Here is a 26,697-nt window from a genome sequence, read left to right on the forward strand (position 1 = left end):
GACAGATTTGTGTTCAAATCTCATCTTTGCCATTTCCCAGCTCCTTGTGACTCAGAAAGGTTTTGGACCCTTTCTGAGTTTAAGGGGCTTCCTTTGACAGTTGGAGATATAGCTGATACTTCTTTTTGCCAGGGATGGATTTATTTTTATTTTCAATTGTATTTGTCTTTGAAAAATTCAAAAATTAAAGAATATAAAGTATACAAAAGATTACATGTACAGTAAAAATTTCCTTCCAAGCCACCTTCATATTTTTCTTGTCGTCAAATTTACCCAAATTAGTATCTCTTTTTACACATCTTGTAGACTCTTCCATACATATAATCTATTGGGGACCTGCTGTATGTGCTTTCCATGGATTATTTCCATGGATTATTTCAATTAAATCCTCACAGCCACCCGTGGGGCAGACGAGGAAACTGAGGCTCAGGTACCGGAAGCTGCTTGCCTGAACCCACACTGTGGGTAAGCAGCAGACCCAAGGCAATGTGAGTGTGTCCATTTATGAAGTGCTTTCTATGTGCCAGTCCCCTAGGATTGTCCTAGACCTGGGACATTCAACAAGTCATTCAACAAATACTGAGTGCCACTCTTTAGGTCACTGGGCCAGATGCCAGGTTACAACGGTGGGGAGGAAAGCAAAGGCTCAGCCCTCCCAGAGTTTTATCTCAGTGGAGATGGCCCATCGCTGTTGCCCCATTTTCTGGGTAAGAAAACCAAGGAACAGAAGGGAAAAAAACTGACCTGAGGTCACACAGTGATAAGAAAAGAGCTGGGATAAGCAGACGCATTTTACTGGTGGGGAAACTGGGGGATAGAAAAGAGAAGTGACTTGCCCAAGGAAACCCTGATATGTAGGCGGCTGAGTCGGCATTCCACGGCTTACAGGGTCTTGGCCGCGCCTGCGCCTGACCCCTCCCCTCAGGGGCCGGGGCCACTTCGGCCCCGCCTCGCCACTCGCGTCCGCCTTCCTGGCAGCCCTGGTGGCTGTTTCCTGCCTGCGTAGCTGGGCGGGCGGCCGGCCCATCTGGCGGCCCCCGCCGGGCGGCGCGGGGAGGCGGCCCAGACTCGCTGGAGCCAAGCGCCGGCCCGGGCCCCCCTGCCCGCCTGGAGAGACCAGGTGTGGCCGCGGCGGGGGTGGGGGTGGTGCCTTCCTTCCCGCTCGGCCCTTCCTGACGCACCCGGGCAGGATGCTGCCTCCTCCCCAACCTCCGCCTCCCATGACCCGGCCTGGAACGTGGAGGGAATCCTAGCGGTGGGAGAGCCGGGTGGGCAGGGAGCAGCAGGCCCCGCCTCTGGTCTCCACTCCTTATGAGACCCCGGGCAAGTCTTGCCCTTTTTTTGGCGTGGGGCCGGTGGCACCTTTCCTGCCTGAGGTCTTGACATTATCATTGACTTGACATTATCCATTTGTTCAGCCGTTTCAAGTCTGTTTCCCTGATCACAAGGTCAGCTGGGGAACCCGCGCTTGCCCTGTGTTCCCTGCTGTGTCTAGCGGCTTGACCGATGCCCAGCTCATAGATGGTGCTGAAGCCCCAAAAGGGCATCTCAGGGCTTTACTCCCAGATTTGGAGCCACCCAGGAGGGTCTTACCCATTTCACAGCTGAGGAAACAGGACAGAGTGGGTAGGTCTGCCCGTCACATTGTGGTAGGCAGCCCTGCTGTCAGACGCTGACCCTCTCCTCCAACACCACCACAAGACCGGAACCCGGAATTTTGCATCCTGACTTGCAACACCACCACCTGTGGTGAATATCATGATTGTGGAAGCCAGGCACCCTGGGTTCAAATCCTCCCCTTGGGCACTTAAATGTCTCTCTGCTTCAATTTCCTTTACCTGTAAAAATGATAGTACCTACCTCACAGGGCTGTTATATCGATTACATAAGTATTTCTAAAATACATAGCATAATGCTAGACACGTGAAATACAAATGAAATAATGTACTGGAGCTCTCAGCAGGGCTGGCCTTCTCCCTTCCCCTACATTAGACCCCTCCCACCTACCATAGTCAAGGGAGACTGAGGCCACAGAGAGGGACACCTAACAAATCAGGGGCAGAATATGGGGGCTTTGGAGCAGTTTCCTAAGAATCCACTCCCACTCCAGGGTGAGGCTGGCACTAGGCCCACCCAGGGCCGTGCCCACCCCCCCCTCCGGCGTGCGGACCCAATCCGCGCCCGGCCTGGTGCCATTTTTCCATGGGACTCTGGCTGTGGCGGTTCACATCTGGAGTCTAGACTCGGAGGCTCTGCGGGCCGGGCCTACCGCCCGGGCTGGGCCACCGCTGCCCGCTGTTTGCTCAGCTGAAGCTGGTTAATTGGAATTAGAGTGGCCTCTGCGGTGCCGGCTGGCCGGCGGGCCCTGGCCGGCCACTGCCGAGGTCTGTGGAACATCTGGCCGGGCCAGGACGGCCATTAGGTGGCAGGCGCCCGGCGCCACGGCCACCTCAGCCTCCGCCGGGGGCCGGCGGTGACTCAATGAGGCCTTTGTGGGCTCCGGGCTGCAGAACCAACCGTGCTGTGTGCCTGGGCTGCCTGCCCCATCTTCCGCCCTCAGAGTGGCCTTGTTCCAGGACCACACGGCCTCCCCTCTGGAGGCGGCTGGAGTCGGCAGAGATACGAGAAGTCCCTGAAAGGGACCCCCTGGACTGGGAGAGGCTTTTGAGATTTCCTACCCCTCCTTTCCAGAAGGCCCAGAGAAGCTGGTAGGGATCAGGCCCAGGGGTCTGCAGAGGAGTTGCAAAGTCCTTAGGAACTCTGGAATTTGATTCAGATGGCTCAAGGTCAAATCCATATCTATTAGGTAATCTGCCTCAACTCTCTCACTTGTGCAATGGGGCTGATACTAGCACCCACAGCCTGAGAGTGAGAATTAAGGGAAATCCTGTATTGAGGTGCTCGGTACATGTAACAGCTCCCCTTCTCTGCTCCTACCTGTGCTTTAGCTCCAAACTGTCTGGCAGCCCCTGTCATCTTCAGCCTTTAAACCTGAAGGTCAGGCAAGAGAGATCTCTGGGTGGGGTGCTGAAGGTCTGAGTCTCGGGCCAGCGGCCACCCTCCCCCACATCAGTTTCTCCACCCAGTGACCCCACCCTAAGCAGGCAGATGAGGGCTGTGCCCACCCCTGGCTTGGTCCACTGGGGGTTCTCCTACAGGCCAGGGCTGCTGTCTTCAGCAAACCTTGGAGAAACCCTAGCTCTGGGATCTCCAGCTATCGGGCGTGGATGGCCTCTCGGAAGCACTGGGCCCAGTCCCTCCACCCCCACCCCACAGCCCCTCCAGCGGCCCTGGGGGCGGCTCCTAGAATCAGGATCTTCCTGGCCTTATAGTAGTCGTTTTGGGAAGAATCTCAGGAATGGGCAGAATGGGAGCGGTGGGGCCTTCATTTCTAGGGCAACCTAGCGTCCAAGGGCTCTCCAGCTGAAGCCATGGGGACATCAGGATCACAGAGGATGACTTCTGCCATCCCGGGAATAAAATCCAAACTCTTTCCTGGGGCTCACACGGCCCTGCCCATTTCCCTGGCTTTGCAGATAATGATCCCCTTGCTGAGTCAGGTCAGCCTTTTGGTACCACGGCCCCCTCCCTGCAAACCTTTCCGCCAGTAGGTAATGCATCCAGCACCTGTCCAACACCCTCACTGCCCCCAAGTATTGGGAGCAGCGTGGCAGGAAAACTGGATGCAGGGGAGAGGGCTCGAGGGCCCCCTCTTCTGGCCAGAGGGTATCCTGGGGGCGCTGAGCTGGCATACTGGCCAGGCGCTGGGTGGGCATACAGGAAGGAGGGGCCCAGAGGTCAGGGCCTCAACACAGGTTGCGACGGTCCACAGTCCCCTTCCTTACAGAAAAGTCCCTGGGTGGGAAGGTGAGACCTAGTAAACCCATTGTAAGATACTGGGTAAGAACCTTCCAGAAGCACAGTGGACTGCCTGGGCAATGGGATGAGTTTTTAATGTGAGGCAAAGTCAGTCCACAATACAAAAGTCTAAAAATCAGACCCACTTTTCCCACCTGGCACCTGGGGGGGTGGGGGCAGTTGGGGGCTTCCTTTGCGGGCAGGGATGGGGAGAGGCAGAGCGAGGCCAGAGATGCGGGAGAGGGAACCAGGCCCCGGAGGCCCTGTTGGAGGGAGCCTGCTGCCCCTGCCCCTCTCCTGGAGCTGCCGTTCCCCTTCAGCAGGACTGCGGCCGTGCGGGCCCGTGTGTCTGGCCCTCAGAGGGTCAGGCACCAGCCGCATCATTTCTCCTTCTTCTCCAGCCCCTTCGATGTCGAGGCCTCTGTTCCCTCTTTGGATTCTGTCACTGCTGCTGGATCCTTTGGATTTGACTCCTCATAACTGACCAAAAGAACAAAACAACAACGACGACACATTTAGAGGAGGGAAGAGCAGAATCTTTGTGCCCCACCTCCCACCATCGCGGGGAAACCCCTGGGCGCGCACATCCTCGGCCCAGCACCTTCCAGGACTTGGCCCGGCCCCGCTGTGCGCCCTCCTCAGACAGGCTGCCTGCTCCGCTTTCTCTGTGCCTGGTGGTGCCAAGAGGTGGCAAGGGCAGCGGCAAACGGGAAAGGTTGGACTTGGGCTTGTGAAGGCCAATTTTAAGCTTCTTGAACCTTCCACTGGAGAGAATGGGGGAAAAAAGGGGCAGCCAGGATGAGGCTACGGGAGATGCGCTGGCTCCCAGCGCACACGGCAGGAGTCAAACAGCTCAGCCCCAGGGGTGCGGGCAGGCAAGGGGCTGCTCTACTGGCAAGGGGCAGGGTGCCACTCTCCCAGGCGGACACCCTGCTTAACTCTTACTATGGGCTCCACTTACTGAGCAAGTGAGCTCACGCCAAGGACAACACTCACATTTCCTTACCAGATCGACCACACAAGGCAGGCACGTGCCCACTTACAGACGAACAGAGAGGTTTCTGAGAGAGGAAAGTGACTTGCCCAAGGCTATATGTATACGGTATACGGAGAGTGGTAACAGTGTCTACTGCTGCATGACAAGGGCTGCTGACACCCACTCTCACATGAGTCCCACCATACTGGTGAGGACACCAGGGTTCTGAGGCCCTGCTCCCCCACCCTGCGGCTGGGCACCGTGACTGCCTGGTGGTGGTGGAGGAGCTGCCTCTTGCCGCCTGTCCCTGGCAAACCTCCCTGCCCTGTACACTGGAGCTGGGGTGTCTGCCCTACCTTGGGCCCCAGGGCAGTGGGGGGAAGTGGGCAGGTGGGCACCCGCTGGGCATTACATGGCGCTGGGATTCTGCGGGCGCCGGCGGCGAGGGCCAGCTAGCTTCTGCTGCATGGAGTCCGCCAGGCTGGCTGGGGAGCCCGAGACTGTGGGGAAGTGGGTGAGCCTCGGGGTATGAGGCAGGATTTCCGCTGAGGACTCGTAGCTGTGTGAGAGACAGACAGAGAGACAGAAAAAAGAGATGGAGAGGAAGAGACTAAGGGAGGACAGAGACTTCTCTTCCAAGGAGCAGGGAGCAGAACTGGGTCTTATTTTATCTATCTCTGCACTTTCAGGCTCTGTGGAAAGAAGCCAGTGTTACTTGGAGAACAAAGAGAAAAAGATGCACCTACATAGGGGGACACCCTGCAGAAGAACTAGGATGCCCTAGATGTACACGTGCTGCTGCGGAAACATCTCTCAGACACACCCTTGTGTGAAAAATCAAGATGTAGAATGCTCCGAGAATGCCACCATCTACACAAGAATGTGTACACACATGTGTGCTTTTAGGTGCAGAGATGTCTCTGAATGTCCAGGGACAGAGCTGGCCTCTGGGGGTGGCTGAGGTCTGAGGGGTTGTCCCTCTCATGCTATGGAATTTTTTTTTTCATGCTGTGGAATTTTGACCGATGTGCATGTGTTACTACCTATTTAAAAAGAAGTAAATGAATTTAAAAAAAAAAGGGAGAGTGCCAATAAAAAGAAAAGTAAAACCAAAGATAAGGTGGAGAATTAGGGAGAGAGATGGGCAGAAAGAGAAGAGAGAGACCATTTGCTTTATCACCTCAATCTAAGAACCTCCTGGGGAGTGGGGGACAGAAAGGTGGGGCGCCCATGTGGGCGAACATTTAGAGAAACAAAGCACCAAGTGGTTAAAGGCAGGCACCCTCTGTCCTGGCTGGGGAGGTGGCCCCGAGTGGGGGCTGGGAGCCGAGGGTGAGGGTAGCGACTGAGCTCAGGGCTCAGGTCCACCCCTGCCCCCAGAGCTCCCCCAGATCTGCCCCCAGGTTCACCCCCAGCCTTGCCTCAGAGTCCACAGGGCTCTGCCAGGCCGGGAGCCACGAGCAGGCAGGTTGGGAGCCTGGGGCTCCTAGGAAGGGCAGAGGCAGGTACGGGGGAGGGGTGAGTCACAGGTCCCCCTGCAGGCAGCCAGGTGCACAGAAGGCTCGGCCAGGCAGGTGGAGCTGGTGGGAGGCCCGAGTGGGCAGCTTCAGTTGCAGCCGGCAGCTATTTCTGGGTCCCTGGTGGGCGGGGTCAGTGCTGCTGGGGAGCAGACACCTGTCGGAGTCATGCAGGCCTCGGGGTCAGGGTGGGGCTGATCATCGGTGTGGCAGGTGTGCGGATGGCCATGGGGAAGGGGTACATGTGCGACTGAGACAGAGAGAAAGCAGCTAGCTGTGGGTTACAGCCACAGAGGCAACTGAATGGGGATTGACACCTGACTTCTAACAGGGCATTTCCATCACACTAGGGTCCCCTCTATTACTCACATGTAGAAACTGAGGCCGGAGGAGGGGAAGGACACGCCTGAAGTCACATGGCAGCAGAGTCAGGAATGGGAATGCAGGGTTCCCCACAGTGGGGCCGTCTGGGGGGGAATCTACACCAGCCAGTTCCTTCTCAGGACTCAGCTGGCATCTGGGTGTGCGGGCTGCCTCGAGAGCCCCAAGGCCTTGCCCTCCCCTGGCTCCTGGCCCCCAGGAGGGTTCCGCTGGTGCCCACGGGTCTGGCACCCATGTGCTGGTGGAAAGGGCGAGGGGTGAGGCCGGTGGTGGGAACAGTGCTCCCCTGGAGACATGTACCAACAGCCCTGGCAGGCTCCACTAGCTGCCTGCAGGTGCACCTGTGCCCCCCGCCGCCTCTTACCTGAACATCTCTGTCACTTCTCCCTTGGCCAGTGCCACCAGGACAGGAAAGCCGATGCAGGCGGGGACCAGGTACAGGAGCGCAGGCTGAGAGAGAACACAGGCTGGTGAGGCAGTGATGGGCAGGGCACATGCTCAGGGCTGTGCCCATCACCCCAACCCTCTCCCGGTGTGACTGAGGGACACTGACCGCCCAGGTTCACAGAGCAAGTCAGTGGCTGGGCCCAAACCCAGGGCTCCTGACTCCAGACCAGGGCTGTTCTTCTCTGGGAGGGAACACAAGAAACCCAAAGAAACTCAAGTATGCAGGGCTTTAAGGGCGCCCATGAGTCTGGATGGCAGCATCCCAACTGCCCAGGACATCAGGTTCAAACTTGCAACCTCCTGAGTTGGTCCTATTCCCAGAGACCCTGCTTGCCTAGGTCTGGGGCTGGAAGTCTGCACTTTTAACAACGCTCCAGGAGATGCTGTTAGAATGACAACGATCATGACATAGCTGCTATGGGTGGAGTACTTTCTGTGGCCTGGATTGAGGTCATTGGCTCCACCGGGATTCATGCCCAGGTGGTCTGGGCCTGGAGCCTGTGAGGAAACTCCTGGCGAAGCTGGGTCTGGAGGACGGGACAATTACACTAACAGGCCCTGCTCCCAGAGCACCTACTGTGGGCACCGAGCTCAGCCTCTGGGGAGCGCTTCAGTCCATCTCCACACCCGCTGTGACCATCCTCCTTGTGTACGGAAGGAAGGCTGATGCTTCGGGAGGAGAGGGGGTAGCCCAGGCCTTGGAGGCCTAAATGGCAAACTGGAGGTTGAACTTGGGCACCCCCCAGACTCCAAAACCATTCTCCTTGCAGCATCTGAAAGCCGGACCTCATGCTACCCATCAACCCTCCATGGCCCCCAATGCTCCCAGCAGCCTGAAGTCCCCATGAGATGTGACCCCTGCTTCCTTCTCCAACCTCACCTGCCCTGCCCTACTCTGGCCACACTGGCCTCATTTTGGTCCTCCTTGTCACCTGAAGCTACAGGACCTCTGCATGTACCATTTCTGGGATGTTCTCCCACCTGTGCCTAGGTTCCTCCTCCATCAGACCTCGGCTCAGCTGTTACTTCTGTGGGGCAGCCTTTGCTTGCACGGAGTCAGGCCCTCTTGCTGCACACTCTCAGCTCCCCCACTCCCCCTGCAATTCTTCACAACATTCTCTGGCAACTTGGACTGAAACATCCCTGTGCCGTTATAGGCTGGAGTTTCTCTCCTGTTACACTGTGAACTCCATGAGGGCAGGCTCCACAGCTGTCTTGTTCACTGCTGTATTCCTGGTACTCAGAAAAGGGCCTGGTAAATACTAAGCCAATGGCTTCCTCACAGATGCTCACAAAATTAAGGGGGTGTCCTGGAGATAACTAGGGTGAGGGTGAAGGAGACATCGTTCCAAAGGCAAAGCCAACACCTGGCTAGAGAACACGGCTCCAGAGTCTCCTGAGGCTGACCATCAGACCATTTCCTGGCTCCTGCCATGGGTGAGCTGTGAACTACCCTACTTCATATATGTTATCCTTGAAACTAATAACACCCTAATCATTTGGATCTGAGTTTTACAGATGATGCTATTAAGGTTCAGAAGGAAATGACTTGCCTGAGGTCACACAGGGTGTTAAGTGGCTGAGTTGGGATCTGAACTTGGGCAGCTGAGCTTCTTCTCCTGCATCAGGTCTTTGCTATGAGATAGGCTTTGGGCCAAGAATGACAGAAATCACAACGACAAAGGCGTGCACCAAGACTTGTGAGAGGCAGCCAAAGCAGTACTCAGGGGAAAATCTGTAACCCTAAGTATATTTACTAGAAAGACTGGAAAGAAACAATCTCAGTTTTCAAATCAGGAAGCCAGAAAAAGAATAAAATAAACACTCCCAAAGGAGGAAGAAAATAATAAAGGCAAAGCAAAAATTAATGAAATAAAACTAAAACAAATACAAACTGATTAAAACTTAATTTCTGAAAAATAGATCACTTTTATAGATGAAGAGACTGAAGATCAGAGGAGAAAAAAAGGATCTGCCCTAAATCACACAGTTGGTCAGGATACAGACCCAGGTTCCTCTGTCTCTAAGTCCAGTATATTTTCTTCACCAAGGCCAGGCTGGGCCAAATAGAAGGCTTCCCAGGAGGAGGGTGCGTAGAAGTCTGGTCCCACCATGGCCTGCCTCATTTAAGAGTTGGCAGCAACTGAGGGGCTCTTTTTTTTTTTTTTTTTTTTTCTTTTTGTGGTACGTGGGCTTCTCACTGCCGTGGCCTCTCCCGTTGCGGAGCACAGGCTCCGGATGTGCAGGCTCAGCAGCCACGGCTCACGGGCCCAGCCGCTCTGCGGCATGTGGGATCTTCCCGGACCAGGGCACGAACCCGTGTCCCCTGCATCGGCAGGCGGACTCTCAACCACTGCGCCACCAGGGAAGCCCTGAGGGGCTCCTTTGGGAAGAACTGAGTTTGCTTAGTGTCACAGGGATACAAACCTATTCTTTTTTTTCCTCTCAAGGCACCAGGGAACCTCTCCAGAGAAAGTCAGTGCTAAGGAGAGGATGGGATGTACAGCTTGGGGCAGTGAGCTGGGGGTCAGGACTCCTGCCTCTCCATCTTGCCTTGGCTTTGCTGTGTGACCACAGATAAACCACTTTCCTTTCTGGGCTTCCCTCTCCGTCCGTATGATGAGGACACCTGATCATCATTAAAGGTCTTTCTAGGAGGCTGCTAGTCCTGGCTTGGAGCGCATTTTTCTTTTTTTTTGCGATACGCGGGCCTCTCACTGTTGTGGCCTCTCTCATTGCGGAGCACGGGCTCTGGACGCGCAGGCTCAGCGGCCATGGCTCACGGGCCTAGCCGCTCCGCAGCATGTGGGATCTTCCCGGACCGGGGCACGAACCTGTGTCCCCTGCATCAGCAGGCAGACTCTCAACCACTGCGCCACCAGGGAAGCCCTGGAGTGCATTTTTGATAGAAGCCAAATGGGAACACAGAGGCAGAAGTGACCCCTACCTAGGGAACTGCTCGCACTGGGACTGCCTATGTCTTGGAGAGGGAGAAGGAGCTCAAAGAACAGGTGTCCCTTGTGTCCCAATCCCCATCCCAAAAAAGATTTTCAGAGAGATGCCCGTGTGGGTGACTGAGAACAGCTGGGCTGCTGCTGGGGAGTAGCAGAGGCCTGAGACCAGGAGTCTAGGGCTCCAGCCAGGTCTCAGCTTGACTTGCTGCATCACCCAGGGAAGGCTCCTTTTCTCTCTCCCACAGAGAGGACCACCTCTCCCACCTCTGCCCTGAACCTGTGTGAGAGCTCCCACTGGAGCCTTCTCTGAGTCTAGCCCAGGCAGAAGGCAAGCCTGCCACCTGGTGGCCCTCTGTGGAATAGCTCTGGGCTTGGACTCTCACGGGACTGACAGCTGGAGAAGAGACCGCTAAGGAGGCCCAAGCACTCTCTGCGCCCTCTTTGCCAAGGGCATGTCCCTCTTAGCTTGCGGAGCTTCCAAGGCCATTTGGGGTAGAAGTGAATGAGAGGTGCTTCCCCACTGGTTCTTGGTTTCTCTATGGGCCAGGGGACCTTGGACCTTCTGTAAAACATAAGTATCAATTTCACAGACTTTGTAGATATAAAAATATTGTAAGGACTAAATGAGTTAATGAGCGAGAGGGTTTAGCACAGTGCCTGGCACAGAGTAACTGGCCAGCAGCTCTTGTGATTAATTTAAATGTGGCTTCCCTGTGGCCGGTGCCCTGGAGAAGCGGGAAGGGAGGGGGAGGAGGGGAGGGTAGACGGGGGTACAGTAATGCTAACTGGGCCGGCAATTCTGAGCACTTTACTTATATTAACTCATTTCACCCTCAGACGACCCCAAGGTGGCTACTATTATTTATCCTCATTTTCCGTTTTCACGAATCAGTGAGGAATCCTGAGTATAACTTCAGCAACTTGCCCAGAGTCCTGCAAAAGCAGATGGTGGAGCCTGGATTCACACCAGGGCTCCCTCGGCCTCCACTCCACACTGCCTCTCCCATGGCCGGGGGTTCAGAGCCTGGGCTTGGTCTTCACGTGACACAGGTTTGAATCCTGGCTCCACCACACACTTGCCACATAGCACCTGAACTCCAGTTCCCTCGTCTGTTCACAGGATCCTCCTGAAGTACTGAGCAGAGCCTGACACATGGGGAGTGCTCTTACTTCCAGTAGAGAGCAACCTTGTCTGCTGGCTTTCCCCTGCCCAGCTCCTCTTCTCCAGGCCACACGGACAGCTTTCAGCCCCAGCCCAGCCTGGTTCACTCTGTGGCAGCTCAGTACCCATCTAGGTGGGAGAAGGGGGCAGAGCCTGGCCTGCTTGGGGAGTGATGGAAGGGGGGCCCTGACATCCTGTCACTTACCTGGTGGGTGGACAATGGGCTGAGAACCCCAACACCCACCTGATCCTGTTCTTCTGTCCGCTCCCACTACCGAGGCTGAGAAGCCATGGCCACATTACAGCTGGGGCCCGGGGACACTGATCTGTCCCAGGAGATGTGGGCAAAAATCTGCTAAGAGGACTCGGAGAAAGGTGTCATCTTCCTGATGAAGGCGACAGGCATGCTGGCATCCTTCCTCCTCCTCCTTGCCACCAGTGTGCATGTGCTGCCTGAAGGAGGGCGTCACCTTGCAACGACCACAGGTGAAAAGGCCAAGAGAAGCACAGACACGCCTGCTCTACACCACTGGACCGCTTGCATGTGGGACGAGTATGTGCCCGTCACTTGCAGTGAAAGCACTCCCGATACACCGAGGACAGTCATGCTCACCTGGGCGTGTTTGAAGATGTGCATGATGAAGATGGTCAGGCCCAGGCCGAAGATGTAGGCTGCAAAGCTGGTGTAGAAGTAGGTGTGGGTGTTCTTCTTCAAGCTTCAGTGATGGTGTGGGGAGAGAGGAGGGTGAGATTGAGGCACTGCAGAGCAACAGTGAGGAGGGGGGGAGCTGGGGAAGACCCTGGAGGCTGTGTGGGGTGGCTGAGAGCTCTGGGCCGGGGGCTTGGAGGTGAGCATGCACTCTGATTCTGCCCCAGCTAAGTGTCTTTGGACCAGTCACTTTCCTTCTGTCAGCCTCAGTTTACTCATCTGCAAAATGGGAAAACCACGAGCCATCTCCCTAGTGGTTGCTGAATGTCAAGTGCTATAACCTAGAACAGTGGCTAGGAAGCTCAGGCCAGCAGAAAAATCACCTGGACAGCATGTTAAAAAAATAGAGCTGTATGGGAGTTCCCTGGTGGCCTAGCGGTTAGGATTCTGGGCTTTCAATGCCGTGGCCGGGTTCAATCCCTGGTCGGGGAACTGAGATTCCACAAGCCACGCAGCACGGCCAAAAAAACAAAACAAAAACAAAACAAAAGAAACACCCAGAGTTCTAGGTCCAATTTCCAGGGAGTCGGATCTAATAGGTCTGGGGCTCTGCATTTTTTTTTTTAAATTTTGTAATAACTTTATTTATTTTTGGCTTTTTTTAAAAATTGAAGTATAGTTGATTTATAATATCATATATAATATACGATATGATACGATATATATATCGTATTATATATATAATACGTATTATTATTATATGTATAATATACGATATAATAATATAATTACTTTCAGGTGGAAAGCACAGTGATTCAGATATATATATAAATATATATATATATATATATTCTTCTTCAGATTCTCTTCCCTTACAGGTTATTACAAAATATTAAGTATAGTTCCCTGTGCTACACAGTAGGTCCTTGTTGTTTGGGGCTCTGCATTCTGAATCTGACACAGGTGGATCATGCTCTGAGGAACACTGATACAGAAACTGGACAGCAAAGTTCTTTTAAGCGCAGAGGAGCTAATAGTTCAGTAACCCTCTGTGAATACTGAATGGATGCTGATTACATGGATAGAATGCCAGTGGCTTTCTGGGCGATTCACCCAAGATCAGCTTCAGAAGAGCTGACCCGTGCAACCTGGCACTGCCATCACTTGATGCCCTTTCACAGTGGCAGCTCAGGACCTTTGCCTGTGTCCAGCAACATCTGTGGAATGAATGAGTACTTCTGATGCCCTTCCCTCCTCACCCTGGCGGCTTCTGGGCCTGGAGCTGCAAGTACACTGAGACCTGTCCTGTTGTGCAGCCTGGAGGGTAACGGATTCCCTTTGGGAATGTCACGCAGATTCTGGAACCATCTCGGAAGGACTTGCTTATCCTGCAAGTCCAGGCCAGGAATGAGCTCCTTCCTCCAAGGGTGCTGCCAGCTGACTCTGTATCTCTAGCAAATGGCCGGGAGACTCTCGTGGGTTGCTCTTTGTATTACCTCTGAACATCTAGGGGCAGAGCAGCTGGCACAGCTGTGCTTCTACTTACAGACTGGCCAGGTCCCTTCCAAAGGCTCCACAGTGGCACTACCCAAATAACCCAGATCTACGTCAGTGAGCAAAAGTTAAAGTTTCACATGCGACTTGGATTTCCACGCACTGGCACTGAGTTTCTCACGACCACTTTCAACACTATTGCTGTTTTGGCAACTACTGGGCACAAGGAGATTAAGAAAATTTCATAAACCACCTCAAAATTAAGCGCACACACAGCAAGCCCTCCACCGGGAAGGCTGAGCACCACCTACTGGTGGCGGGCCCAGATGACCAGGTGCATTAACTCGGTGTGACCTTTTCTGAGTTTTAAGGGGTGGCTCAACTTGGCCCCCTTCCCTCGCCCTTGTGCTCACTTTCTACAACGGACTGAAAATGTCTGAGTAAGGAGAGGGTGTGGAACAGCTAGAGCAGCTGGAACACGGTGACCTGACCCCGGCTGATAAAAAGCGATAATGATGATGACGGTGCGTGCAGCTGGACTTCCCTGGGAGCCGCTGAGGTCAGCCTGTGCTCAGCACTCCCTCCACATCTTCTCGGTCAGCCCCGGGCAGGAGCTCCTGTTTACTACTAACTTAAGGATGAGAAACCTTCCCTCAGAAAGGTCAGTTCACTTGCCAAGAACACACGGTAAGAAAGCTCTATGGGTACCACCAGGACCCTCTGGGTTTAAATCTCACTCTGTGATTCATACCTCCCCCACCCTCTCCAGGCTCTTTGAACACTTAGAACCTCAAGATGCAAAACGCAGATAAAATTGGAATTGCCCTGGCTGCTGTGGGGGTGGAAGTTGTGGTCCCAAGTTCTCTGTGGTCCCCAGAGAACCTCCCTGCCCAGGGGAGGCCCCTCACTTGTGGAACCTGAGCACTAGGGTGCCTAAGCGGCTTACCTGATGTCAAAACGCAGCAGCAAGGCGATGAAGATTCCTGTGGGGAGAAAGCCAGGTTAGACAGTGGTAGAGGAGGAGCAGGGTAGTCAGCTAATATGCAACTGGGTCCCCACTTGTTCTCAGCCACGGAGCAATCAACAGGGGCCAAGGGTGTGGCTGACGCTGCGAACTGCCAGCAGAAATCCCGTTCCTCTACCTTCAGGCCACTTGGAAAAATGAGACGGGCCCAGGATTTTGCTTTGGTCTGCGACCACGCTGACCTGGCACCTCAGAGCACCATAGTGTGGCACACTGGGCCCACCCTCCCAAACATTTATAGGGTGCCTGAGCACTAGGCACCATACGCAGTACAGGGGGAAGCAAAACCACTGCTCTCAAGAGCCCAGCCGAGGGGGCAGGGCATGCTGACCGAACATTAACAAAAATCAGTGTAAATAAGCGGAAAAGAAGAAGTAAAGCTGTCACTGTTTGCAGATGACATGAGACTATACATAGAGAATTCTAAAGATGCCACCAGAAAACTACTAATCAATGAATTTGCTAAAGTAGCAGGATATAAAATTAATTCACAGAAATCTCTTGCATTCCTATACACTAATGATGAAAAATCTGCAAGAAAAATTAAGGAAACACTCCCATTTACCATTGCAACAAAAAGAATAAAATACCTAGGAATAAACCTACCTAAGGAGACAAAAGACTTGTATGCAGAAAACTATAAGACACTGAGGAAAGAAATTAAAGATGATACAAACAGATGGAGAGATATACAATGTTCTTGGATTGGAAGAATCAACATTGTGAAAATGACTATACTACCCAAAGCAATCTACAGAGTCAGTGCAATCCCTATCAAACTACCAATGGCATTTTTCACAGAACTAGAACAAAAATTTTCACAATTTGTATGGAAAACACAGAAGACCCCAAACAGCCAAAGCAACCCTGAGAAAGAAAAATGGAGCTGGAGGAATCAGGCCCCTGGACTTCAAACTATACTACAAAGCTACAGTAATCAAGACAGTATGGTACTGGCACAAAAACAGAAATAGAGATCAATGGAACAGGATAGAAAGCCCAGAGATAAACCCATGCACATACGGTCACCTTACCTTTGATAAAGGAGGCAAGAATATACAATGGAGAAAAGACAGCCTCTTCAATAAGTGGTGCTGGGAAAACTGGACAGCTACATGTAAAAGAATGAAATCAGAACACTCCCTAACACCATACACAAAAATAAACTCAAAATGGATTAAAGACCTAAACGTAAGACCAGACACTACAAAACTCTTAGAGGAAAACACAGGCAGAACACTCTATGACGTAAATCACAGCAAGATCCTTTTTGACCCACCTCCTAGAAAATGGAAATAAAAGCAAAAATAAAAAAATGGGACCTAATGAAACTTAAAAGCTTTTGCACAGCAAAGGAAAACATAAACAAGATGAAAAGACAACCCTCAGAATGGCAGAAAATATTTGCAAACCAAGCAATTGACAAAGGATTCTCTAAAATTTACAAGTAGCTCATGCAGCTCAATATCAAAAAAAACAAACAACCCAATCCACAAATGGGCAGAAGACCTAAATAGACATTTCTCCAAAGAAGACATACAGATTGCCAACAAACACATGAAAGGATGCTCAACATCACTAATCACCAGAGAAATGCAAATCAAAACTACAATGAGCCATCACCTCGCACCAGTCGGAATGGCCATCATCAAAAAATCTACAAACAATAAATGCTGGAGAGGGTGTGGAGAAAAGGTAACCCTCTTGCACTGTAGGTGGGAATGTAAATTGATACAGCCACTATGGAGAACAGTATGGAGGTTCCTTAAAAAACTAAAAACAGGGCTTCCCTGGTGGCGCAGTGGTCGACAGTCCGCCTGCCGATGCAGGGGACACGGATTTGTGTCCCGGTTCGGGAAGATCCCACATGCCGCGGAGCAGCTGCGCCCGTGAGCCATGGCTGCTGAGCCTGCGCGTCGGGAGCCTGTTGCTCCGCAACGGGAGAGGCCACAACAGTGAGAGGCCCGCATACTGCAAAAAACAAAAACAAAACCAAAACCAAAAAACCCCCCAAAACCAAAAAAACTAAAAACAGAACTACCATATGACCCAACAATCCCACAACTGAGCATATACCCTAAGAAAACCATAATTCAAAAAGAGTCATGTACCACAATGTTCACTGCAGCTCTATTTCCAATAGCCAGGACATGGAAGCAACCTAAGCGTCCATCGACAGATGAATGGATAAAGATGTGGCACATATATACGATGGAATATTACTCAGCCATAAAAAGAAACGAAATTGAGTTATTTATAGTGAGGTGGATGGACCCAGAGTCTGTCATACAGAGTGAAGTAAGTCAGAAAGAGAAAAACAAATACCATATGCTAACACATATATACATGGAATCTAAAAAAAAAAAAAAAAAAAGACTCTGAAGAACGCAGGGGCAGGACAGGAATAAAGACGTAGACGTAGAGAATGGACTTGAGGACACGGGGAGGGGAAGGGTAAGCTGGGACGAAGTGAGAGTGTCATGGACATATATACACTACCAAATGTAAAACAGGTAGCTAGTGGGAAGCAGCCGCATAACACAGGGAGATCAGCTCAGCGCTTTGTGACCACCTAGAGGTGTGGGATAGGGAGGGTGGGAGGGAGATGCAAAAGGGAGGAGATATGGGGACATATGTATGTGTATAGCAGATTCACTTTGTTATACAACAGAAACTTACACACCATTGTAAAGCAATTATACTCCAATAAAGATGTTAAAAAATAAAATCAATGTAAGACTGCCTGTGAAAGGGTGCTTCCTGTGTCATGGGAAGGTCTATCAGGGGATGAGACCCAGGCTGCGGGGAGGTGGGGAGGAAGGAGGGCTTCTTTGAGGAAGTGACACTTGCCAGGGGGAGGGAACAGCGTGTGCAAAGAGGAAAGAGGGCTCAGGAGGTGTGGCAGGGCTCAAGGAGCCAGTAAGGCTGCAGCCCAGAGCAGGAGATGCTGGGGATGGACCAACCATGCAATGCAGGGCTCCATGGGTACGAGGAGTGGAAGTCAGGGGACACACCGGAAAAATTCTAAGTGGGAGAATAACCTAAAAAGATTTTGAGAAAAACCTCCATGGCAGTTGCTTGGCTGGAGGGAGAAAGAGCAGGAGCAAGCAGCCCACCGGAGGCTCTGCAGGGGCTGAGGCAAGGACGGTGAACTCTGTCCACCCACTGCACTATCTGCACTTCAGAACCGAGCCCAGTCACGCTGGAAACCTGAGTCCCTGAGACACAGCCAGCCAGTCCGGCCTCTGCATGTTGCACACACGTCCATCTGTGTGTCTGTCTCCCTGACTTATCTTGGGGCTCAGACAGAGCAGGGCTGAGCCTCATTCAGTTGACAGCAGGTTCTCAGTAGCCAAAACATTCTGTGCTCATCAGAAGCACTGACTGGCAACATGTGATTAATTTCAAAGAGGAAAATGAGTTAGTCCCCACTGAGGACTGTGAGTAGGGAGCTGGTGGGTGGTGAGAACAGACAAATGCTGCCGTTCTGGAAAAAAAACTGGGAACCCAGTGGCCCCTGGCAGCTGAATTCTACAACTGTTCTTCAACTAATCCATGGGCCAGAGCTCCCAAGAGCTTTTACTCATAATCATGCAACTCATCCTCAAAGCAACAGCCCACAACCCATTCTTCCCTCAAGATCATCCCCGAGGCTCTGTGAGGGTGCAGTAACTCACACCGATCGTGACTGCTGAAAAGACTCAGAGCACAGGAATATGCGGACATGCAGAGATGGCCCATGCAGGCCTCAAGCCCAGAACCACCCAACAAGGACAATGGGGAAGTCTGCAGGTGCCTGTGACAGACCCTCCCCCGCAGGGCGAGACGAATGCTTTATGGGACTCAGTTTCTTCAGTCCCTCCTCCCAGCACCACAAGCTATGGGAACACCTGGCTTCAAGACCATGGCCCCACGGCCTTAGGCAAGTCTCTTTGAACCTCAGTTTCCTCATCAGTGACATGGAAATACCCTCTACCTCATCGGGCTGCTAGAAGTAGCAAAGATAACATATTAGAAAACACCCAGCATAGTGCTTGGCCAACAACAGGTGCTTGACAAATGATAGTTCTGGGACTATCTTATTGTTATTACTGTCATAAAAGCAGTTCTGATAATATAACATTTTTTGCAGTCAGAGAGACCTGGTCTGAGTCTTGGCCCTTTTGCTTCCTAGTGTGTGAATTTACCTTAAGTCCCTTCATTTCTGAGCCTCAGTTTCCTCACTGGCACAAGAGAGAAAGCCTTTGCTTCACCATCATACGTATCACAAAAGGAAGGTATCACAACACAGTGCCTGTACCATCCCAGCTTACTAGCAGAATTGCTATTATGTCCTACACTGGAAAATAAAGTGGCTTTTAATTCGTTCCAAACTTTCTTCTTTTAAGCAAGCACCAGGGGTGCTTCTAACCCTCTGACTCTGAGCCTCTGGGACTAGGGGAGTAAGAATGCTCTTTGGATGTTCCGTGCCCGTCACCAGGCCTGGATCTCGCAGACACACAGAATCCAAGCCTCAGCCATTTCAGCTGCCCTCAGAGAGGGAGCTCAGCTTTGCCCCCAGGTAGCTCGGGCTGCAGGCCGCCAGGGATGTATGTCCAGGCTCAGACCTCCACACAGGGCACCTGTCCCTGTGTCCACAGGCACGCTGACTACCACCCACACACGGATAATGGGCTCAAAGGCCAGCTCGTGCAGTCGAGCAGGTGCGTGCCACCCGTCCCTCCGCTAACACTGCAGACAAAGGAGCCCACAGCCATGGTGCCCGTGTCCACACACAGCGCACGTTCCCCCGGAAGCCCTCCCAGCACTGGGGAGACGAGGGCCTGCGGCAGGTCTAGTACATTTGTGTCACCTGAAAACACTGGGAAGGGGTGTGCACACATGCACGTGTGTGAGGGCATCAGATCCCTTCAACACTGCCACAGAATGTGCTTGCTCAGAGTGTACTGCAGTCTGTCATATACATTTATTTCTGTAGTTCCTGAGTAATGTCTGCTCACCCAGTCAGAAGCTCCATGAGGGGCAGTCTTGCTCACCCTGTCCCCCCAGTGTGCAGCCCATGGCCTGGCCCAGGACCGGCACTCCACAATGTGTGCTGAGGTAGACCCCTTCACCAGACCCCTGGGCAGGGGGCGGGGGTATCTCCCAGCCTAATCCTTTCTCCTTCCCTCTCCTGGTGGGTAAGGCTGTGTTTCACAGGACTCCTCCTTCTCCAGGGAAGCCCCCTCCACCCTTTGCACTGTGGCCCCCACCTCAGCGTGGTCACCTGGAATGACGATGTCTCCGAGTCCCAGCATGGCAAAATTGTCCGCTTCCAGGCCCTTCTCCAGCAGATCCTGGGGAAACACCACTGCAGGGGGAGGCAGGGATGCGAGGAGGTGGTGAGAGCCCAGCTCACTCTGACTCCTAGCCCTCCACCTCTGGTGTATGGAACTCACACACTTGCATTTCTGGGTGGGGGGATGGGAATGGGGAGCTGAGAGGATGTCGAAGGGCTGAAGGGCAATGTCTCCATCTGGACTCACAGCTGGTTAGAGCAGGGAAGAATCTAGGATCATCTAGGCTAAAGGTTTAATGCCTTTATTCAGCTGTAACTCACATGTCATACAATTTCAATGCCCTTGTATAGCCAGAACTCTGGTTAAATGGGAATGACCCTAAAGCCTAGTATATAAAAGATGAAACAGCCCACACGGTGCTGGCATCTAATAGGCTATGCATCTCACTGCAGCTGGGGTGTGGACAGACCCTTGTTCTGAAGCAGGGAGAGCTTGGGCTACAGGCTGTTTCTGTATCTGCTGAGGGTGAAGAGGTCACATACCTATAAATTCCTTGCTAGAGCTCCTTACTCAGAAATCCTACTGGCCAGCTTGTTTGGATAAATACAGATTGAGAGAAATGCCTCCCTGTATGTCCAGTTATGGCAAGGGGCAGCTGTAGCTGGATTTCATCCATAGGGGCCTGGGGCAGAGAGCAGTTATGTATGGGCTTCAGGGTCAGACTGTGTGGGTCTGAATCCTGGCTCTGCTGTGTGACTGCACAGTTTACTTAACTGCTCCGGGTCTTGGTTGTCTCACCTATAAAATGGGTATAACAGCTGAACTGACCCCACAGGACTGTGGTGAGGATTAGGTGATTTGCACACATTGTTAACGTCACGCCTTCTTTACTAACCCAGTCCTGCTTTTGTGTGTGGCCGCCCTCCCAGGGGATGAATCAAGTGTGGCATAAGGCTAAGACAATCAGGACAACCTGGTCCCCAAATTCCTGACTTCCCTGGCAGCTAGGAGTGGTCACGTGACCCAGCTCTGGCCACTGGTACGTAAGCAGAGGTAAGCTGGGGGTTCTGGGCAAGCTTGTGCTTCCCTAATGAATTGCAGAGGCCCTTCCTTGCTTGCTTCTTCCTGCCCTGAATGCACAATCAAGTGATTTACAGCTCTCCTCATCTGATCCTCCCAAACCTGGTACCATTCAATTCTGAGTGGCAGATGTGGAAACCAGGGCCCAGGGAGGTGAAGCCTCTTCCCTCAGGCCACGCAGCCAGCGAATGTCACATCTGGGATTCAAGTCCAGGCCTCCTGACTTCAGCATCTGTCCACTTAACCACTCTGTTAGACTGCCTCTGAGCTCCACTCCTAGCAGTGGAGGGCAACGGACTTTCTCCCCAAGCCAGAAAACCAAATTTCAAGCACCAGAAACCAGAGGTGACTGTCATTTCCCTGCTCAGAGTCTTCCAAGGGCTCATCCACTGCCTGCTGGGCAGTGTCCAGGCTCCTTGACATGCCATCCTTGGCTTCCCCATATCCGGCCTCTTTTCTGCTGCTCCCCTAAACTCGGCCACATTCCCTCCCCGATTCTCTGCTCCCTCCTGCATTTTCCTAATTGTAGCCCTTGGCTGAAGCTGTACTCTCTCTTTCAAATGCCCCTACTGCCCCTGCATGCTTGGTAAACACATATTCATCCTTCGTGACCCAGGAGAGCTTTCCTGACACCTTGGCTGGCTTCATCCATCGCAGCACGTAGGGCGCAGCTGCTCTTCTTGCTGGCTTGCCCAGCATCTGTTCTCTTGCTCTGAAGAACTGCCCTCACCGTACACCCTTGGTTCTGGGAGGCTGCTGATTCAAATACTCTGCCCTCAGGCACTGGAGAGGGCAGTGACCCTGTTTCCACCACTCCCGGCTGGAATGCCGAGCTCACGGGCCAGGCCAGCCTCCATGGGTTCATCCGAGCCAAAGCTGGGAGAAACTTGTTTTCCTCTAGGGTCGCTGAGCTGCGACTGCAGCAGCTAGGAACAACGAGCGGCCACCAACCTCTCTCCAGCTCACAGAGAGGACCTGTGTGCACCAGGGGAGAGTCAGACCGTGAGGAGGACAGTCATTTCTTCACTCTTGGGGCTGACTCCACCCCATCGGCCCGCTGCCCAAGCAGCACTCCTTGTGGAGCTGTGATGTCTTCCTGACAGGATCCCCCTGCTTCCTTCCATCATGTCTGACTGATTCCGTTCCTCCTCTTTGGGTCTTGTGATGCCAGGAGGTGATTCCTGATTAGTCTAAGGCTTAAACTCCAAGCTCATCATGCTTTTCCCATCCCCCTTGATGATGAATGACAGAATTGGGCCTGTGACCCAATTCTGGCCAGTGAAATACGAGAGAGGCTACAGGGGAGATTGGGGGAAAAACACCCCTCTCTGATGAAAGAGAGACATAAAGTTCCCCCTTTCTGCCCCTGAACATGTTGAGAATGGTGGGGTGGAGGGCTGAGGTGACCCTGGCTCTTGGCAACGCCACTGAGGGCCAGAAACCCAACTCTAGATGCTCTGCCACTGGGCTTGCTGCAGTGTGAAATAACAACATTTCCACTTTTTTTTTTTTTTTTGCCACGCAGCACGGCACGCAGGATCTTAGTTCCCTGACCAGGGATTGAACCCGCTCCCCCTGCAGTGGAAGGGCGGGGTCTTAACCACTGGACCGCCAAGGAAGTCTCCACGTTCTTTACAGATGCTTGTAGGTGGGCTTTCTAATATTTATAACAATGGATACACTGAAGAACAGAATCAGGGCAGTGTGAGAGGCGTGGGGCAGACAGCACCTGAGATTTATGTGCCAAAGGGATCCAGGGGGAGGGCTCCAGGTCTTGGCGTGGGGGATATCCTCCTCTGGAGGCCCCTGCCTGCCCTGCACAGGCTGCGTCAGACACCCCTCTCTGTGCTCACCCCCATTCCACAGAGCGTCCCACAGAGCCATGCACTGTGACCAGACGGCCGGAGGCCAGGGCCTGGGAGGAGGATGGCTGTGCAGGAACACAGTGGATGAATCAAAGGGGAGAAGGAAACCAGGCTGGAGACACAGGGGAGCTTGGAGAAGGAAGAGCTAAGGGAGGGTATGGACCAAAACGGGGACCACGAGGGGATGGGCCACCAGGGTGGGGGCAGACGGGCTCCCCATGGTGGGGTGGTCACTTACATTTTATTGGTGCCTCAAAGGACTTGGCCACTGTCACCATCACATTGGTACCAAATACCTAGGAGGAGGAGAGAGGAGTCTGGAGGGAGGTGAGGGCTGGGTGGGAAGGAATGGCTGTGCTTGGGCTTCTCAACGTGCTGCTGCCTGGGACGGGCGGGAAAGGGGCAGGGAGCCAGGAAGGGCTCCAGAGCAGATGTGAAGTTGAGATGAGGTGGCCACCGACACTGGCCATGTGGACACTTCACGGGGTTCCTTGTTCTAGGTAGCAACGAGGGGCAATTCCAAGGAGTTGGTAAAGGGCCTCTGATGCCCCCGGCCAGGCATCCTATGTTAGTTCAGGGGTCTGCCCCTCCCAAGAGAGAAAGTCCTCCAGCACCACGTACTTAAGGGGAAAAGAGGCTGCCCGAGGCCACGGAAAGGGTGCCTGAGTCAGGCTGCCCTCGATCCCTCAGCGGGGCCCCTCAGTGAGTGTGGCAGGTCTCTTAGCCCAGGGCTGGCACGCAGCCTACGTCCTCACAGTCGGTACCTTGCTCACCAGCGTCCACTCATCTGCTTTAACCACACTTGCCTCAACGTCTGAGCCTCAGCTCACTTGCCGGAGAGACACAGGATAAGCAATACCCCTGCTGGGGCCACCATGAGGAAGAGAGGGCGGCTGGAAAGCCCTGGGCATAGGGTGGGCTCTCAGCAAGTGAGGACTCTGCTCTCTCATCCATTCCACAGCTGAGGGCACTGGGCCCAGAAAGGACGTGCTCTGGGGTCTTACTTCCAGGTCAGGGCAGCTTCCCTCTATCAGACGACCGCTGCTTGGGCCAGAGACAGGGGAGGAGGCGGCGAGGGGGCCCGGTAGCCAGACATCCTTTGCGTCCCTGCCCAACTCACCCAGAAGACATCGTAGATGAAGAGCCCGCCCAGCAGGATGCAGCCAGTGCTGACGTTGTTCAGGTGCAGGAGCTCCACCCCATTAAGGGAGAAGGCCAGGCCGAAGAGGTTGTTGGCAATCCAGTGCTGGGGAAAGATGTGAGTGAGTCCAGCTCTCCTGCCCCCAACCTGCCCCTCAGGCGCTTCCCCCAACACTGCCCTGGGCCCTGGCTACGTACCTTCCTCAGCAGGTACCAGACACCAACGATGCTGCTCAGGCCCAGGCACACCAGGTCCTTGGTGTCAAACTCATAGTTGATGATCTCTGGGCAGAGAGGCCGGGTAAGTCCACTCCCCGGGGCGGGGCTGCCCCTCCCACCTGTCAGCCCCTGGACGGAGGAGGGCATGGCTGTGGGCTCTGTCAGAGATCCACAGGTCGGGGGTGCTCACTGGAGCCCCCCCACCCAGCCCCTCCAATTTCCTAGAGGAGGGAATGGAGGCCCAGAGAGCACACAGGCCTGACACAGGGTCAGTGGGAGATGGCTCATGGTGCTGGAAGCACGGGCTCTGCGCTTGTAGCTGGGCGGCCTCGGGGGAGGCAGTTCCCTCTCTGAGCTTCAGTTGCCCCACCTGTAAAAAGGGGATCACAGCACCTCCCTGATAGGACTGCCGTGGGGAGCAAGTGAGACGGCCCTTACACAGCGCTCAGCATGGAGCCTGCACACAGTGGGTGCTCAATCAATGCTGCCTGCACCGAGCCCAAGGCTTTTGCAAGGTCCCAGTTCATTCAGGAATCTTTCCACTGTGCCACCAAAGGAATCAAGAAGCTTGCTGGCAGCGCTGTGTCAACAGCACAGGAGGAGGAAGGTAAGAGAGGGAGGCCTGGAGAAGCAGCAGGCAGGAGGACCCCAGGGTGCTCTGGTGGGGAGCCTGTGGCAGACGTCCTGATGTTAGACCTCTTCTCCACCACCTCCAAGTGTCCTACTGAGGAAGCTCAGAGAGGCGGTGGAGCTTGCCCAGGGTCACAGAGCACAGCATTTCCTTTCAGATTCCAGAATGTAGCAGACTGCCGGTTGGCCCCAGTTGTTGTTCACTCCTTTGTGCTAACAATACCCTGATGATTTCCCCCTGGACACAAGGCCAACTAGCTCTCGGCCACATTTTCTAGCTTCCCTTTAGCTAAATGGGCCCGTGATACAGTTGTCTCTCCTTCCTCCGGGAGGGCCCGTGGAGCAATGGTGCGCTCTTCTGCATCCGCGGGCCCCCGAGTGCGGCAGAGCACAAGACAGGTGAAAAAACTCAAGTCACTGACTGGGTGCAGATGCCTAGAAATGCACAAAGGAATCCTGCTCTCCAGGATCTGCATATAAAATCGCTGCTCTCCAGGGACGAGGCAGAACATGCTAGGCACATTCACAAGTGCGACATTCGCAAGCTCAGACTTTGACACGAGAGAAATACCTTCCATCTGGCCGAGCCGTTGATAATCCTGTCACAGCAGTAGAACCCACAACCTAACTAACCCACGTGACCCAGGCTTTCCCCAATTCCCTGCAGTTTTCATTTTTTCGAAAGCCACGGAACTCCCCTTTCAAATCGTAGGTGGGGAATAATCCCACTAAAAACTGACATGATCAGAACAGCCACGAGAGCCAACTGTTTACTGTTCACTGTGAGCCGGGCAGTGTGCTGAACGCCTTCTACTCATCGCTTACTCGCAGTCCTAACAACATGCCTATAAGGGAGGTACTAGATTATGATGTTCACTTTACAGATGAAAGAACCCCAACCAAACCACTCAAGGCTCAGAGAGGTACCGGTGTGCACCCAGCGGCAGAGCTGGGATGTGATCCCAGAGCCCACCTTTCCCATCACTCGCTGTACCGGGGAGTCCCAGTATTGGAGAGACAAAGGCGGGGGTGGGGGAAGACACCCAAAGCAGGGGAAAGTGGGCAGCACTCACCTTCCTTGTTCTCCCCAGAGCCCTGGGTGAAGAGCAGCTGGTACTGTCGATTTGGGAAGTTGGCTGGAAAAAACTTATTCATGAAGGGGCTGGAAGGAAAGACAAAGCAGGTTGGCAAACAGAGCCCCCATGGGCAACAGTCACTGACGCCCTCCCCAGGCATCTGTTTACAAGCTGTTATCTCCCAACAGCCTCACAGCTGCCCTGAGAGGTAGGTGTTATTGTGCCCATTGTACAGATGTGGAAACAGGCCCTCAGAGGGCAAGTGACTGCCCAGGTCACATAGGAAGTCAATATCTGAGCTGAGACCTGAACGTAGGTCTCTGGACTCCTAGAGCTTCCATACTGCCTCCTAGTTATCACCCAAGAAACACAAAGCAGAGGCAGACTTTCACATAAAACAGTTTTTAGGAGAGCAATGGATTCCAAAGTCCAGTTTATGTACCATCTGTATCAGAGCCCCTTGTCAAGAATGCATATTCTGGCTCAAGCCTGAGTAGGGCAAGTCCTCATTCTTGAAGGAGACCCACTGAGTCTAGGCAGATGGCAGAGCTGAAATGAGGTGCCAACCAGTAGCCTGGGGTGAGATCTGACTCCTTAGAGGGTGAGCATGCCTGGGCCCCATACTGCTTAGGATGCTGGAAGGCTAGCAGCCGAGAGGGGCTCATTAACCTCAGATGGTCCTAGATAAACCACTTTCTCCTTGCCGGCTCCCCCGCAGCCAGAGGCAGCTGACCTGGCCTGGTCCAGAGTAAAGCAGAGGATGCGCCAACCATGGCCAGGCCCACAGAGGGAAAGGAGATCTGCAGCCCTCTCTCCTGGGCTGGAGGCAGAGAGGTAGATGGGTGAGGAGGCATGAATTTTTTTTTTAAACAAATTCATTTATTTATTTATTTTTGGCTGTGTTGGTCTTCGTTGCTGCGCGTGGGCTTTTTCTTTAGTTGAGACA

General features: G+C 53.4%; 1 protein-coding gene across 4 annotated transcripts in view; it reads right to left on the reverse strand.

Annotated features, from left to right (window-relative positions):
* Positions 1–3,935: 3,935 nt before the first annotated feature.
* HM13 (histocompatibility minor 13) overlaps positions 3,936–26,697 on the reverse strand; it is a 41,265-nt gene continuing 18,503 nt past the window's right edge. The window contains exons 4-13 of one of the 4 annotated variants that reach the window (XM_079945017.1): positions 25,749–25,837; positions 24,025–24,110; positions 23,807–23,932; positions 22,925–22,982; positions 19,729–19,812; positions 14,385–14,421; positions 11,909–12,011; positions 7,097–7,182; positions 5,247–5,393; positions 3,936–4,338 (exon numbers count right to left, since the gene is read on the reverse strand). In XM_079945017.1, the coding sequence (XP_079801143.1) occupies positions 4,239–4,338; positions 5,247–5,393; positions 7,097–7,182; positions 11,909–12,011; positions 14,385–14,421; positions 19,729–19,812; positions 22,925–22,982; positions 23,807–23,932; positions 24,025–24,110; positions 25,749–25,837 (916 nt within the window). In that variant the 3' untranslated portion in view covers positions 3,936–4,238. Of the gene's footprint in view, positions 4,339–4,459; positions 4,623–5,246; positions 5,394–7,096; positions 7,200–11,908; positions 12,012–14,384; positions 14,422–19,728; positions 19,813–22,924; positions 22,983–23,806; positions 23,933–24,024; positions 24,111–25,748; positions 25,838–26,697 lie in introns of all 4 variants that reach the window. The other 3 variants (XM_079945014.1, XM_079945015.1, XM_079945016.1) reach the window with 3 other exon arrangements.

This window comes from Stenella coeruleoalba, assembly GCF_951394435.1.
Source record: "Stenella coeruleoalba genome assembly, chromosome: 15".
Lineage (NCBI taxonomy): Eukaryota > Metazoa > Chordata > Mammalia > Artiodactyla > Delphinidae > Stenella > Stenella coeruleoalba.